This window comes from Falco punctatus (assembly GCF_963210335.1).
Source record: "Falco punctatus genome assembly, chromosome: 5".
Lineage (NCBI taxonomy): Eukaryota > Metazoa > Chordata > Aves > Falconiformes > Falconidae > Falco > Falco punctatus.
The window spans coordinates 2,143,050-2,159,770 of NC_137584.1; the positions used below are offsets into that span (position 1 = coordinate 2,143,050).

The 16,721-nt window shown below is 40.5% G+C and overlaps 1 protein-coding gene across 3 annotated transcripts in view; it reads left to right on the forward strand.

The window, feature by feature from the left end:
- GPR63 (G protein-coupled receptor 63) overlaps positions 1-15,089 on the forward strand; it is a 41,121-nt gene extending 26,032 nt beyond the window's left edge. For 2 of the 3 annotated variants that reach the window (XM_080389051.1, XM_080389052.1), the window contains exons 3-4: positions 52-1,439; positions 3,104-15,089. In XM_080389051.1, the coding sequence (XP_080245177.1) occupies positions 193-1,439; positions 3,104-3,248 (1,392 nt within the window). In that variant the 5' untranslated portion in view covers positions 52-192 and the 3' untranslated portion in view covers positions 3,249-15,089. Of the gene's footprint in view, positions 1-51 lie in introns of all 3 variants that reach the window. The other variant, XM_080389053.1, reaches the window with a different exon arrangement.
- Positions 15,090-16,721: the final 1,632 nt, after the last annotated feature.

Genomic DNA, 16,721 nt, shown 5'->3' on the forward strand with positions numbered 1-16,721 from the left:
ATTGGTTTCAAAGAGTCTTACTTTGTTTCTTTAAATTTCTTTCTTTTTCAGATGGAAATACTGACATGATTTTAAGAACTTTGATTTCAGACGCTGAATTTTGATTTGTTAAGTGACCAGGAATAAGATACCGCCAGAACAAAATGAAATGCCTTGAAGACCTTTGGTTCTGCTTTCATTTTTCTTGAAGCAATGGTTTTCTCAGCAATGTTGACGCTGGCCCACTCTGGGACCTCAAATGCTACTTTTATTGTTTATGAAAATGCCTATACAAATTTTACCACTCCCCAGTTCTTGCTTCATAGTGGCACAACACAGCCATTGAGATATAGTTCAGGTGTGGTGCTCACCACTGAGAGAAGTACTTTCCTGGTAAACGCTACAGCTATCCTGCCATCTCAAGAAGTTTTCAGGAGCTTGAGTTTGCCACTCCAGATCATTCTTTCTGCTGCTATGATATTTATCCTTTTGGTTTCATTCCTTGGAAACTTTGTTGTCTGCCTCATGGTCTACCAGAAGGCAGCGATGCGATCTGCAATTAACATCCTCTTAGCAAGCCTGGCTTTTGCCGACATGCTGCTGGCAGTGCTGAACATGCCTTTTGCTTTGATAACAATCATCACCACTCAGTGGATTTTTGGGGATATATTTTGCAGAGTCTCTGCCATGTTCTTCTGGCTTTTTGTCATAGAAGGGGTAGCCATTCTTCTTATTATTAGTATTGATCGATTTCTTATCATAGTTCAGAGGCAAGATAAACTGAACCCTTACCGTGCAAAGATTCTCATTGCGATTTCCTGGGTGGTATCCTTTGTCGTTGCTTTTCCGTTATCAGTAGGGAATCCTAATCTGCAGATACCCTCGAGAGCACCTCAGTGTGTTTTTGGCTACTCTACAAGCCCAGGTTACCGAGCCTACGTAATAGTTATCTTGCTAATTTCTTTTTTTATTCCATTCCTGATAATGCTGTATTCTTTTATGGGCATACTCAACACCGTCCGCCACAACGCAGTTCGTATCCACAGCCACCCTGATAGCATATGCCTCAGCCAGGCCAGCAAACTTGGTCTCATGAGCTTACAGAGACCTTTTCAGATGAATATTGATATGAGCTTTAAAACTCGTGCCTTCACAACCATCTTGATTTTGTTCCTTGTCTTCATAGTCTGTTGGGCGCCCTTCACCACTTACAGCCTTATTGCCACATTCAACAGCCACTTCTACTACAAGCACAACTTTTTTGAGATAAGCACTTGGCTCCTTTGGCTCTGCTACCTCAAGTCTGCACTGAACCCACTGATTTACTACTGGAGGATTAAGAAGTTTCATGATGCGTGCTTGGACTTGATGCCCAAATACTTCAAGTTTTTGCCACAGCTACCTGGCCATACAAGGCGGCGCATTCGACCCAGTGCCATCTATGTGTGTGGGGAGCATCGGTCAGTAGTATGAAGCTGCGGTTGTTTGACAATGATTGTTATTTTCTGGGTTTATTTGGTTTTAGGCTTTAGGTTGAATTTTCTTTTGTTTAGTGTGGCCTCTTCAGTGTGGCCATATTTTATAACTTGATTAAATTTTCCAGTTCTCTGTGCAATTTTGGGAGGAAAGACAGAGGGAGGGAAAGTGATTTGTTATAGTTAGGTTTACTACCAGAATACAATGTAAACAAAATAACAAATGTTACCTCTAGGATTCCATGGAAATCCATTCTTTTAAATGAAAACTGCATTTGTAACACTTTGTCAGGTTCATGCTTACTAGGCCTGCAATTGCATTGAATTGTAGGGACTTTTTATGCTGCTAAGATACAGTATATTTAGTTGGTGTAATTTTTCTGAAAAATGTTGCTGCTGTCTGCCAATATATTAGAGCCAAAAAGTCTCATTAGATTACTTCTATTTAATTTTAACAGAAGTTTTCATGGTAACACCAGAAAACTTTTTCCTTTTTTTAATATTGCCATTAATATTTTTGTGCACTTTACAAAATTTACTATAGGCATTGTTCATTGGAATATTTTGTTCTGTATTGAAGGGGTATTATTATTATTATTAATATTTATTTGTTATATTGGTAAATTTCAATGAAAGACCCATGTAAGCTCTAGGAGGGCAATTTATGTTGGTATAACTACACGTACAGTCATAGATTTGCTTTTTTCTAACAATTGATCAGAAGTAATATTAACTGCTCAGTTATCAGGGGAGTTGGAAGGAGAAAATGGAGGAATGAAAGGGAAAGAAAGCAATGAAAATACCATGTCCTGAGTTTTAGGCTAACACAAGATTTAGAAAAATAGAGGTCATGTGAAAATTGTCACAGGGGGAAAGGGTGGCTGTAGCTCTTACTTTAGGCTGTTACAAGCTATCCAAACGTGGTGGTGTGACTGAAGGCCTATCTGAAATTGTGACTTCAGACCTACAATTTACATTGTGTTGGTGTAATGGTGTTTCTGCTTGAGGCTTGTATAAGGCTAGATGTGCTCTACACTGCTGAAATCATGCTGTCAAGCATTCATTGGGCTAGAATTAGAAATAGTAGGGTAAACCAGCAAACAAAAATAGCGCATGAATCATAGTTGGGTCTAGGACTTAGTCTATGTAGGATTTTTTTTTTTTTTTCCTCCTGCAATTACTCAACTTGCTTGTTTTCCAGTTTAAGTATTAGACCAAAACCATAAACTGATAATCACAGAATCATAGAATGATTTGGGTTGGAAGGGACCTTAAAGATCATCTAGTTCCAACCCCCTGCCACGGGCAGGGACACCTCCCACTAGACCAGGTTGCTCAAAGCCCCATCCAGCCCGGCCTTGGACATTCCAGGGATGGGGCATCTACAGCTTCTCTGGGCAACCTGTGCTGGTGCCTCACACCCTTATAGTGAAGAATTTATTTGTTACATCTAATCTAAATCTATCCTTTTTCAGTTTAAAGCCGTTACCCCTTATAACAGTTGGCCAGCAGAATTTGCTAGATAAGTAAGGCAAATTCCCCTTTTCCTTCTGATACTACTTTACAGTGATTTTTTTTTTTTTTGTTGCCCCTTTTCCCCTGTGGTGCCTGCTGCCTTAAGGGTTTACTTTGCTGTTCTCATGTATTAGGCATCTGCTTGTCTCTCTGAAATCCCAGACCACCTTTCTGATTAATGTTTATCTCAGCACCTGCCTGGAAAGCAGAAAGGCAAAGGTTTTCCTTGATGGCTCAGATACTTTATTTTTCAATCAGCTAAATGCATATTTAATGTGAGGTAAGTAAAATTAAGACTTAGGTTTGGGCTTTGAAGTGACATCTCCAGTTGCTCTTGGGCTGGGGGAGAATGCCCACAGCATTCGGGCATCCTTGCGGTGGGCTTTTTGAGGCTGTCTGTAACCAGGTACAGGAGGATTAACCTACAAAAACGTTATCAGCCAGGGCTAGGGTTTGGGCTTCTCTTGCTTCCATCTTCCCTTCAGTACCCAAAAGCACGGGGACCTCTTCATTGTTCTTGTACCTAAAAATAAAATAATTTCAATTTTGTCTATTTCTATGTATCCACAGGGTATTTCCTTCATACACATAGATAGGTGTTCTGTATGGATATTGAGGGACTGCTGGCTTCCTGAGGCCAACTAAACACTTACACACCAGATTTTATTGAGGTCTTCAGTGAAGAACTTATTTAACAGTTTTACCTCTGTTGTTCTCATCAATAACTATCTGTAAAAATGTTGGCAATATTTAAATTTTAGGAGTATAAAAGGGACAGATTTTAATTTAGTAACTTCATTTTTTTAAAAAAAGCTGCTAGCTGAGATTGTGGGTTACATGTAAAGGCACCCAGGCAGTGACAATGTTACTGATGTCTGCTTTCCATTCCTTGTCAACTTCACTGATGTTTGTATGGATTTTTCTGAACAAAATGACAGACAGTAAAGGAGTTCCACTGTAAAACAGTGTTTCAGCGTGTCTTTGCAGTACAGCTTTTATTTCTCAATTACATTTACATTGATAGCAGGACTGCTGGTTAGTACATGTTTTCTGTTTCAGAGCTGTCATGCCGGTTTATCTCTGAAAGCAGCAAAATTGTGCTTAGAGCTAGTGTAATGGAGTGAGAGCATACACTGTCTCAGATGGCAGGAACAGGTATTTTTGCTGTCTTCCAGAGCTATAACGTAAGAGGTTTGAATGAACATCATAAAACATGGTAATTCAAGAAGGAAATAAGATGAGTAATACAGGAAAGTTAGTGAAATTACTTTCCTGAAGCGGGAGGGGAAAGCATTTTGTGGGGATTTCATAATCTCCAGTAAGTAAGTACTGGCTGTGAAGTAGAAAACTCAAACATCAAAAAAAGTTAATTTGTCTTGATAATTTAATTTGTTTACACTGACAGTAACAAGGTTTCTGCTCAGAGCTGCATCTACTGATACTTGGAGAAAAGAAACTCAAATTGTGTGGCCCAGACTCAGAGGTGACTTAGACGGTGTTACAATATTCACAGTTATCAGGCTTTAGCAGTGATCAGAGCGTACAGTGTACAAAGGAGCATTCAAAAAAAAAACCCAAACCAACAAAAAACCAGAAACAAGGTGACATAAAGGTATCCCCACGTAATTGTGTATTTACAGAACCATTTGGGCTGTTGTGTCTAATATACTGTCTTTAGAGCAGTGCCTTGATAATGACAGCTGAAGTCCTAGGATCAAGTTGGAAGGCTGCTAAACTGCTCAGTCTTACTGTCTGTGATCTTGCCAAGATCAGCAGAACCTTGCTAACATTTATGTTAAAACACATATGTGTTGGCAGGATTGGGGCTACTGAGGCATCTTAGTGGGGTTGACTTTGAGCAAGACCAAGGATTTTACAAACTGAAATAGATCCTTCTTGATTCTACTGGGCAATTATAATTTTCTTCTTCTCCAGAAATGATACTTGTTACTAAAGTGTATCCCCTCATGTTACATTTTCAGAAATCTTTGGTATGGAGGATTGAAATGAATGTATTTTGAATTTTGTTGCAGTTTAATTCATTGTGTCAAAGCATGCTGCTTACACAAGTCTCATTTGTACAAATCTATTGCTAAAATGATTCTTTTGTACTCAAAGTTGTGTATTTTTGACACTTGTTACTCATGTAAAAATATTTATGTATATAGAGAAGAAAATTGTTTTACCTCTTACTGCTTTCTGTTACGATTTTTATTTTCCACTTATATGCTTAATGCTTTCATATTTTCTTTTATTTGGGCATATGCATAAACAACTGTAAGATTTCAGCAGTCTTTCTGCAACCGTTTGAGATTTGTAATTCTCAAGTCATTCAACAATGCCCTCCTTTAAAGAGAGTTTGATTTATTTTTGTGTGAAAAATAAAAATTCAGAGCACAAATTTGTTGTAGTTGGAATGGTGACATTCTTAAGCCCAGTTTTCCAGGAGCCACTACTTTGCCATTATGAACTGGTTTGATCATTTTTTGAGGAGTAATCGTTTTCTGATGTGGATAAACTTTGAATTACTGTTTGAAAACAAGGCGTTAAGTAGAATGGCATTGTCTCTTTTTTGTATATATTACACCTGTGAAAATACCTGAAAAACAAAAACAACAAAAAAAGAAAAAATAAACATGAACATTCTCAAAAAAAATGTAGCAAAAGTCTATAGAATTGCTCTATCTTTGTGCGTTCGCAGGTTTCTTGGATTTAATGTCCAGCTTCATAGTTTCAAACACTTTGTTTATCTGTATATTAAATAACAAAGATTGTTTGCCTGATTTAGATGGGTTTGTTTAATCCAAAATGTTTCTCATTTAAAGAATTTTTCAGAATGGTCTTTTCTGAGACATTGGGGTAGAGATGTGTCAGTATATCTAAATCAAAATGAAATAATATCCAGCAAAAGAGAGAGAAAGCCTAAAGAGAAAGTAACTTTTCTAAAAATACTACCTGAACTGGGTGTACTACCTTTTACCTAGGACTGAGTAATTAAGATCTTTTTTTGTATTGCACATCTTATTGTGCAATACATAAAACAGGCAGTGCTACTGCATGGCATGATTCATTTCAACACAAGAAAGTGACCTTTATGATTCAAGTGCCGCATGTTTGTATGTGATGGATTATTCCCCATATTAGTAGAATGAAAAATGTTCAGCATCTTGGCTGTTTTGGGGAAATTTTTCAGCTTGTTGATGATCTAGCAGAAATTCTGCTGGAGTAATTTCTCAAAATGAAAAAGAACCAAGACATGTCCTTAAAGAGCGCCTGAGAGGGAATGGGTATTTCCATTACTTGGGAATGGCCTTGCTCCACTGCCCACCTGCCTCATTTTGAGACTCCTTCCCCATACCTCTGCAACAACCACTTCTTTTCTCCCTTCTCTTCTGGTCCCCCCCACCTTCACGAGGTAGCACCTTCCGTGCTGCTGTGTTGCAGCAGGCAGCGGTGGTGGAGGGGACACTGGTGCTGATGGCAGGAGGAGGTGGGGGTGCCTGGAGAAGCTGTGGGGCCAGCAAGCCTCTTGTACCTAGTGCCACTGCCTCCCACCTCGAGTGCGGTTTGGACTGTCTGAAGGGCTGAGGGGGAGTTTCACTGGCTTTGGTTAGAAGATAGGGGTGTGAGGGAAGAGCTGTTACAGCACCGTGTAGACTTGCCACTAGTGCAGGATTCTGATTTTATCCCCAGTGGCATTACAGGTTTTATTCCACCTCCCTCTTTCAGCAACTGAAGTTACAACAGCCCATAGCTAATGCACGGCTGAATGAGAATCCCTTAGCTGACTTGTGTCTCCCGGTCCCCTGGGCACAGGACCTGCCGGTGAGCATCCACCAGAACAAAAGTTCCTACAGCTTCCTCTCAAGCAAAAATGGCATTCGGGAAGGCAATCGCAACTCAGCTTGGGTAGGAGGTGGGAAAGAGCCCTAAGCCCGTGACTGCACTGTGTGGTGGAGGAAAGTGGGAGTTGTAACGGGTGGTACTTCCTAAGCACCCCTTACAGAGCTGATGTTTGTTTTGAAAATGGAGTTATGGATGTTTTATGCACAGAATATTGGATTGTGCTGTCCTGCTTTATTGTGTGACAATGCAGTTTCATATCAAGTCCCTAACAGTATGGCAGATAAGTGACATAGTAGTCATAAATATCAAGTAGAACTTGTTCCTGCTTTATTTTATTATCCTGTGTCGATAACTGGCTTTGCTGATGTGTGAGTGCAGAACATAGCAATAATGAGACGTACTCCTTGTTTAATTGGTGCTCTGCCTTAAATAGATTACTGTAATTCAAACCTCTGTGGTTGACCTGAAATAAAATTAAGCCTGTTCACCAACATGAGTAGGAATTCTAACACTGCCCTGTCTGTTGAAAAAGGTCTAGTGAAATAAATGGCAATAATTCCTCCAAGAGTCAGTTAATCTGATCTCCAAAAGGGATGTAATCACAGCGGTGATCGTTAACCACGTCTCCTTTTGATGTACCAAGCCTAGGCTCTGTGTCAGAGGGAAGATTTTAGTAGCTGAGGGTGTTGTGTAAACACCTGGGATGCTAAGACAGAGCCACTGAAGCTTACAGGGAAATCTCAGTGCTAGAATAGTTTAATCCTCGCTGTTCTTTGGGGTGTCAGTGCTGTCTTTTTCTGAAAACGTAATTCCTTTCAAAGAAGAAGAGATGAAGCAGTGTTTCTTCCATCATCTTTTGCTTCTTTATTGGCACTTTAACTGTGAGAATAGTAAATTGGTTCCCTGGACTTGGATTTCCTTCCCATCCTCACTGGAGGAGATGTGAAGCCGTCATGTATCAGCCTGTACACTGTGAGTGTTCTAGAGGAGACGGGAGGCACTGCCAGCCCTTCCTGTGGATTCCGACACCTAATAGTCCTTGGGCCAGAGAAAAAGAGTAAGTGCCCTCACAAGAAACTGGGAGACTGTGCTCCAGTCACCATTTGATACAGGGTGGTGTAGTTTCACCATTAGGCGGTGGGGAGAGCAGCAGTGGAAGCAAGGTTCTCCCCATCACATGCAGGAACTACCCCAGACCAGGTGTCTCTCTCTTCCAGTGAATATTTAATTCTGTTCAAAGTCAAACAGCTTTTCCAGGAGTGAGTGAGAGTGCCCTTTCTGTTCTTACTTCAGATCAGTTAATTATCCACTGATTAAAGAATTCGAGAGAGACTGTTTAAAATCCTCTGGGATCCTGAGAGCAACTGAAATAACATCTCCTTCCTAAATATTTTCACTACTGAATTATTAGGTTAAGGGAGTGGTCTACCAAGACTTTTGGCTTAGTTTATGGAGTTTTCACAGCCTTAGCTATTGGTTGAGCTCTGAAAATGCCTATGGGTGAACTTTCTCAGGTGATGTAGATAAGGTCAAGCCTATTTTGTAAATTCTAGTTTGAGACGGGCGTTGCACTGTTCGCTGCTGTCGGTACTGCAGCACTGCGGGACATACGCAGGAGCAGATGTATGTGATGGAGTGTATCCGTGATACTGCAGCTATCTGTAGCATGGGCAGCTCCACTGATCACTTGAGGCTCTTTGCAGTCAGTGGAGACGAGTGGATATTTTCAGGTATGATTTACAGGAGCTATTTTGGAAATTTACCTTTCAAAAGGAGTGAGGGAAACAGCCCAGAAAAGCTGGTGTCTCCCCACTGATTAACAAGGAAACCTGGAACTTTAAGTTGAGAGCTAGGTGTTCGAAGTCAATCAGGTTAATTTCACCCCAAACCATTTAAGGAATTTTAATGCAGAAGCTTAGGCACCTACGGACAGTAGGGTCACATGCAGATGAGCAGGGCTTTAAGGCTCTACCTTTTGACTTTCTAAAGCATCTGAATCTTCCAGTAGTCTTTTTTGTGATTTCTGGTGATAACTGCACTGGAAAAAAGACAATGCATTTTAGAACCTGATTCACTTCTTCCCGTGCTTTGTAGACGGGAAGCCTGGTCTCCAGGCACAGCACCTTACTCATTCCCGTGCCCCACATTCTGGCTCCACAAAGCTTTTGCTGCTTTTTGCACCGAGCTGTGGCTCCCGGGTGAGTGGTGGGAGAGGCAGTCAGACCTCGCTCAGACTCCTCAGCAGCACGTGCTAACGGTCAGGCTAAGAGGCCAGTCCTTGAAGCACACCCAAAGGGCTGTGCTTTAACGGAGATGAGTTCTTTTTAGTGAGGTCCCTGCCTTCCACCAGATGAAATGGAGATGCAGGATTTCAGGTAGGTGCAGAGCGGGATGGAAGCCGGGATTTCTGCAGGAAGGTGTCAGTCCTGTGAAGCGTTTCTACTGAGCAGCTCTGCAGCTGCTTTCCTGTCGGGTGGGTGACCTGAGGCAGCCGCAGAGGTGGCAGCCTTCCTCTGCTGACAGCGCAGAGGGTGTGGGTCCCCATCTGACCCCCTCAAATGGGAGTCTGCAGCTCTTCTGGTGCCTCTCTGCTCCATAGCCCCCCTTTCTTATCAAGCTACGGGGGTTCTTTTAACTTAAGCAGGCCTTTAAGGAAAAAGAAAAATTCGAAAAGCATTTTATATTTGATATTTTTTTTTAAGAGGAGGTGCTTTTGTTAGGTCAGTAATTAACTCATGATTTATATGACACAGGAGGCCAGACCATATGACCACAGTAATTCTTTCTGGCTTTATTATGTTTGAGAGGCTGATTCCACTGACATAAAACTTTACATTATTAGTGCCATTGTCAAGGTGAGCCTGGGTATTGGTAGAAAGAATCTCAAACATAATTTAAGGGGTACAAAGAGATGGCCCTTTCTACAGGGTAATTCATCTTAGGTCAACATCGGCGGCACTTGATTCTGGAAGGCTGGCTTTTCTAATCAACATTCTCAGAGGAATTCATTATCTGAAAACCTGTGACTAATGAAAGATGTTTTGTTCTTTTGAAGTTCAAGCTAATTTCCATGAAGGTTACTATTACTAAGCAACAGATTCTGTGGAGTGTCTCCTGAGGGGCTCAAACTACAGTACGTACAAAAGTAAAACAAAACACAGTGAAAAAATGATGAAATATTGTCCCCAGACAGAGAGGCCACAAATAGCACCGTGTACAGGGCCTGCTTTGGACTCTTCTTCCTTGAAAGCTGTTGTTTGAACAATGGAAAAGCTCCTGTGGGAGCAAAAGATCAGCATAAACTGTAGCACCATCTACTGTGAATGTAAAGCAGGATTCGGCCTCTGCTCAAACGTAGAGATACACCACGGCATGCCTAAGGAAAAAAAAAGAAAAAAGTCCGAAATATAATTCAGTATATTCAGTTCTTCTGAGAAAAGCAATCATGTGCAATATATGTTAGCCGTATTAAAAGAAGAAGGGTTATTCTAGTTGTGAGGACAGAGTGAAATGAAATACAGGAGTGCTTCCTTAAGTCACAAACGTTGATATCATCTTTTCTTCTGTGCAGCTTTGTATCAGAGTAGAAATATATATTTGCACCTTGCTTAAGTAAAAAGCCACACCTGGATATTCGGCTTCTTGAGGAAAGAGATGTCACTCTGTCCGCTTGCTTTGGCCTTTTCCACTGGCTTTGCTAAATACAACCTATAAATGAGAGAAGATAAAGGGAAAAAACCACCAAAACTCACTATTACTTTCAATAATCTTTGAGTGTTTGAATAAGTTCCTTTGGTCTTGTCCTTTTCCTTTTTGTGTTCTGTTTGGGTAACTGTTTAAGTGATGCGGTTTTCTAGCATAAAATTTGCATGTGATGAATTTCAGTATTTGTTCAATAGAGTTTACAAACCTTACAGTAATAAAAATATTAATGTCATACAACTTAACTCACTAATCATAGTATGTATAGGATACGTACAATCTGGAAATAAGTAAAATATTCTAAATATTTGAGTGAAATATTAAATGTATCTGTTCATTAATGTCAGACTCCCAAAGGTAAGGATAGAATGTCCAAAATCATTATTAGCATAGAAATCTCCCTACCTCTCCAAATATTTTTTATTTGTTCTGATTATTCTAGTCACATTCTCTTTAACAGTTTTGGGTTTTATTCCCCCAAAATATACATACCTTCTGACACTACAAAGAAAAGATGTATTATTATTCAAATTTTTATGAAGTGAGAAATGAGACACGAGAGACATTACTTAAAAAAAAAAAAAAAACAAACAAAAAACCCAACCAAAAAAAAAAAGAATTAGCAAACAAAATCTCTAGTCTGATGCTTCCCTGCCCCTGGAGGTGCTGGGGGCCAGCAGGTGTCTGCACATCCAAGCTACATGAGGTCTGTTTGTTGGGCATGCCCAGAAGCAGCGGTGTCCTCATCTTGCTGTGCTGTAGATGCCTTTGTCGCACCAAAGCCCTGTCGGTGTCCAGGCATTTCACACAACTCTTGCCTGCAGAGCTAATACCGTAATCTCACGCTCACCCTTTGCCTCAAGAACCCAGGACTTTTAACAAAACACATGTATTCATTCAACAAGGACTTGAATTCAGGCCTCTCCTTTTCTGAAGAAAGCTGCTATAGCCATCACACCTGGGAGCAATGGTTGGTTTTGGACTAGCAGGTACCTTAGTGCTATGTAGTGAGTATCTGAACACCGTCTAGTACTGCCCCAGGAATCCTCTGCAGCTCGTGGTGGGGAGGTTGTTCCTCTAGCCTGGGAGGACGATGTCATCACCGTGAAGCACTGTCTCAATACTCAAACAGATAAATAAATTGAAAATAGAATTGGACTGACCTGGAATTGCAGATAAGGATTATGTTCAACTCCAGGTTCAACTCAGTTCAGACCTTTTCCAGCGCACACTGTATCTCAAACGTAAACTTTGTGTGCTGGATTTTTTCCCAGGTGACTGATTCTGAATGCTAAACCTTACCTAATTTAAAGGGATCTAGCAATTTTAGAGAGGCCAAAGACCCCTTTCTTTAGAATCAGTTTCCCCATGATTTCTTGGCCAGGATAAATGAAATAAAAATAGTGGGGGGAAAGTTCCCGGGAATCTGAACCCCTCGTATCTCTCATGTCCAGAGCTGTGTAGGAACTTTGCAGCTGAGTTTAAAGATCACCACTGTCTCTGTTGGATCTGCTTACATTACGTGTATCAAGTGACTGGATGGCTTTAAAAAATGAATATCCTCTTAGAAATAGGTTCTCTTCTTTGATTATATCCTCATTTTATGCTGCAAGCTCTAAACCATTTAAGCAGGAGTTTGGAATAAATAAATTGCAGGAAGTCTGATTAATTGATTGCAGAAAGTATTGCTTTCAGTCTTGCAGCAATTAAGATTTTATGGTGTCACCACAGGCCAATTACGTATCTGGATTGATAGTTTTATTTCAGGGAGTTGAATCATAAACTTTCAGAAAATTACTGGGTTTGAAAATTTTGATACTAGCACTACTTTAAAATTTTGTGTTAGATTGACATACAACAGTTATTGTCTGTACTGGCCTCAGTGCTTTTTTTTTTTTACATCCCAAACTATAAGAAAGATAAGTTGAACAAAGAGAGATGTGTCGCTATTGTGGGTGAAGGTGTATAAATATGTATCATCTGTAAACTGAGAAGCCAGGATTCCTTAGTTCTTCTACTGTTGGAATAATTCATATTATTCAATTTGGCATTGAAAATGTCAGGTTATGTTTCTGCAGTAGGTCTGAGCAGGCAGAGGCCCACAGCTGGGTGCAGCAAAGACACCGGGAAAATCTAGAGAAAAATCTGAGTCTCAAAGTTTGGATCCCATATGTGGAACTCCTGTATTGGCTTGAGGTGGATTGAAATTGTTGAGACGTAGAGATTGTCAAAGCCTAGATTTCCCTTCTGTGGGAAATGCTGGCAATTGAGAGTGCTTTAATTTTGATTAAGAGGGCAAGTTAAAGGTTTCAAAATTCTCTCCACAAACAAAGAAACAATTCCTTTAGAAAAACAGAAGGCTTCCATTTTGATATTTCTCGCACAAAATGCTGCTGTGGATCTCTGTTTCAGAGGCTTCTGGGCTACCAGTATCCCATGCAACCTCCAGAGAGTCAGACCGGGATGTGGAGATGTCTCATGGTAACAAGGAACATCAGGAGGCTTAAAATCTTAAACTTCCAACTCCCTAAATGCAAAGCCCTAGCCAAGCAGTCAAATCCCGGGTAAGCTGGAGCTCCAGAGACATGAAGCCTTTTGTCTGTGTATTAGGGAAGCTGAAGACCCAATGTCCTTCGCCTCACAGCACCTCGCGTCAGGGCCACCTAAAGCTGAAGAGCACAAACACCTTGGGTCTCCTACCCCTGGGCGCGGGGAGGGAGCTGTAGGCTTCGAGGCGATGCCTGCACTGCTGAATGGGCCACGGCGTAGTCGGGACAGCACAGCTGAGCAAAATCTTTGCTGTTAAGTATTTAACGTGCCTAATTTTTTATGAACTAATAAACCACCTCCCAGGCGTGGCTCACAGGTTAGCACAGGGTCTATGCTATTTAACAGTTTGGGTATGGATATTATATTTTAAAGGGGGACCTTAACTGGGTGAATATGTGCAGAGCCACGCCATTAGATCTGAGAAAGAAATTCCTGGCTTGTCTCATTTGCTTGTTTCATTCCTGACTTACGCAGGGATTTAGGAATTCCTACTAATTCCTGCCATCTAGGGCAAGTTCTCACCTGCCAGCCCTTTTTTTGGGAATTGAGGGTAGCATTACAATTTTTCATCCACTTAATGATCTATTTGCAGCTTATCCATTGACATTTGAAGACATGATATGCAGAAATGAAGTTTTCTTAAAAAAGCATGGACATAACATCGTTATTTTCCCTTAAGCAATCATAAGGCATTTGAAAAACCACCTTTTCTCTAAGGTATACATTACCTGCCATGTTTTGATGCAAATACAAAACTGTATGTATTTAGAAAAGATGGCTTACAAACATGATAAGAAAAGATACTCATCTTGCTTATGTGTTTAACTTATTCATTCCAGGTCATTCTATAGTACCTCAGTCAATTTTTGTATGCTGCTGGTGCTGCATGAAAACCATCTTGGAAATGATTCATATGTTTAAAAGTTATTGGACCGTCTTTCCCATATCTTCACTTCCAAGGCTGGACCAGCTTCATTACAGGGGGCTAATTTTATCTCTCATTATAGCAATTGTAAATGTGAAATAAATCCATTCATCTCAATAAGGCTGCTCACAACAGACTGTAATGTGATCCTGCAGTATTTGGCTCCACCAGATCAGTACAGAACAGATCTCTGAAGGAGAAAGAGATTAAATTAAGATGCTCTTTAAAATTAATATTAAACTTGCATGATCTGTGTCCATTGTTCCAAGTGCTCTCATTTTGAAGTTTGGGGTAGACGCAAATTCTGTGCATTCGGTTGAAGAGCAGGTATGCATTAGGGTTTTTTCTGGGCTTTAGCAGACACCAGTATTTACGGTATGAAACTCTCCTTTGTCCAGAATTAAATATTGTTTTGGATGAGTGTACTTTTAGGAGTACACATACACCATGTGTGTATGTGTACTTACATGTTGTTATCATCATCATTATCATCATCCACATATACTTACAGACCCATCCACAAAGCTCCATATGATGAATGGTATAATTTGGAATTAATCTTCAATAGTAGATGCAACCACAGCAGAAAAGTTGCTGCTATACATTTCTTTTTGCATTTTGAATACATAAAAATAACAAGATCACTATAGCCCTTTGTACTGGCCTTCTTCCCTGTTGGAGTGGTAAATGACAAAGCTGTCATTTGTGGTGATGGAAAATGTGTATCTTGCCCAAACAAGGTGGTACCATTCTCAAATGACCAGTTTTGCAATACTCAGTTATTTTGGGGTGGAGGGTGAAGAGTCTAATCATTATATCAATCATTATCGTACAATATTATGATACAGACACTGCTCTTTGAGCCATAGAGCTGGTCTTCTGGTTGAGGGCTAACCTAGACAGAGGGGGAAAAAGAATCATGCTTACAATATAAACCTGGGTAAATATTTGCTGTGGTTTGACCCCAGCCGGCAATAGAGGAATAAAACCCAAAGGAAAAAAACAAAACCAACAATTGATGCACAAAACAGTTGCCCACCTCCTGCTGACTGATGCCCAGCCGGTGCCTGAACAGCGACTGGCAGCCCCCGGCCAACTCCCCCGGTTCATACACCGAGCATGACACTCTGTGGTACGGAACGCCCCTTGGGCCGGTTCAGGTCAGCTGTCCTGGCCCTGCTCCCTCCGGCTTCTCGTGCCCCTGCTCGCTGGCAGAGCATGGGAGACTGGAAAGCCCTTGACTTAGGGTAAGCACTAAAGAGCAACAACTGGAACATCGGTGTGTTACCGACATTATTCTCATGCTAAGTCCAAAACACAGCACTGTGCCAGCTACTAGGAATAAAATTAACTCTATCCCAGCTGAAACCAGACAATGTTTCAGACAAGAAAGTATAATGGCTTTTGTAGAGCACCAAGCCATTGTATTTGTAATGCACTGATAACCCATATGTCATTTTTCTTATCCAGAATTCATTAAAATTGCTTAGCGAGCAAGTCTTGAGAAATCAAATTTTGACATTTTTTTCCAATTAACTTATCCAAGCCAGTGTTTTTTTTTTTAATTTAACTTATTTCCAGTCAGGAATATTTAATCATAGTCTTCCATATGAGCTGTGCCTTAAAGGATAAGGTACCCCGCTGAGCTCATGGTGCAATAGAAAAACTTTGGTTTACTTGACTCAAAACAAGTGTGTGCATGTGTATAGTAAACTCTGGTTTTATATTGCTTTTCTGACCCTTTCATTCAATACTAGCAGTGCAATCATTCACTACAAATGCAGAGGAAGTGCAATTATGGCTTAGTCAGTAATGTGCTTAAACCTCTGAAAAAAGAAACTATTTTCTAAATACGCCTGTCAGAACATGTCGTTGCCCAGAGTTTCATGCTATTTCCTAATATTCCCTTGTGTCTGAGGAAATAGTTAAAATGTGTTTGCCAGAAATTGGAATTATTCTCTTTCAAGGGAATATTAAAAATAACAAATGTGTGATTTTTTGACCTGGCTGATCGTTCCTTGCCACCAGGACTAGTATAGCACGAGGGCTGTGGCAGTCTCTCGCCGGCTGTTCATTCACTCCTGTCCCACTGAAAGAGTTGCGTGGCTGTGTGGGCTGAAACCTCTTCCAGCTGAAGAAATAATTGGAGACATATTACTATGAAATATCCTCATGTGAAAGTAATACAGAGGATGCTTCATTTTGAGAGTAATGGTCCATTACTTCCAGTTTCTATGTATCGTACGCTGAGATGTTGTAGAAAAAAAGGCACCCTAGCTGCAATCAGGATTAGGAACTGGGAAACATCTACCATTGTGCAACCTGCAGGAGGTATATCCAGTTCTACCGTGCTGAAACAGCTGTTTAACAAGGCAGTGAACTGAGCCTGGGTTTTGTTTGTTTTGGTTTGGTGTTCTCTGGGGTTTTTTTGTGGTGTTGGTTTTTTTTTTTTTTTTGTTTGGATTTTTTTTGTTTGTTTGTTTGGGTTTTTTTGTCTCCAGTCAATATAGGCTGGTGGGTTATAAAGGAAACAGGCTGGATGGTTTTTAATGCTCTTAGTGTCAGTGTCGTGGATCAGCATGATTTTGTGTGGGTTTTTTATGTCTTACAGTGAAATGCACATTGCTTTAACAGGTTTGTATTTGAAAGGTAGTAATGGGCCCCATTATGACTTCCTGAACGTAACTATGCTTCAAGATCACTTTGTGTCTCCTTGCTGTAATAGCGAT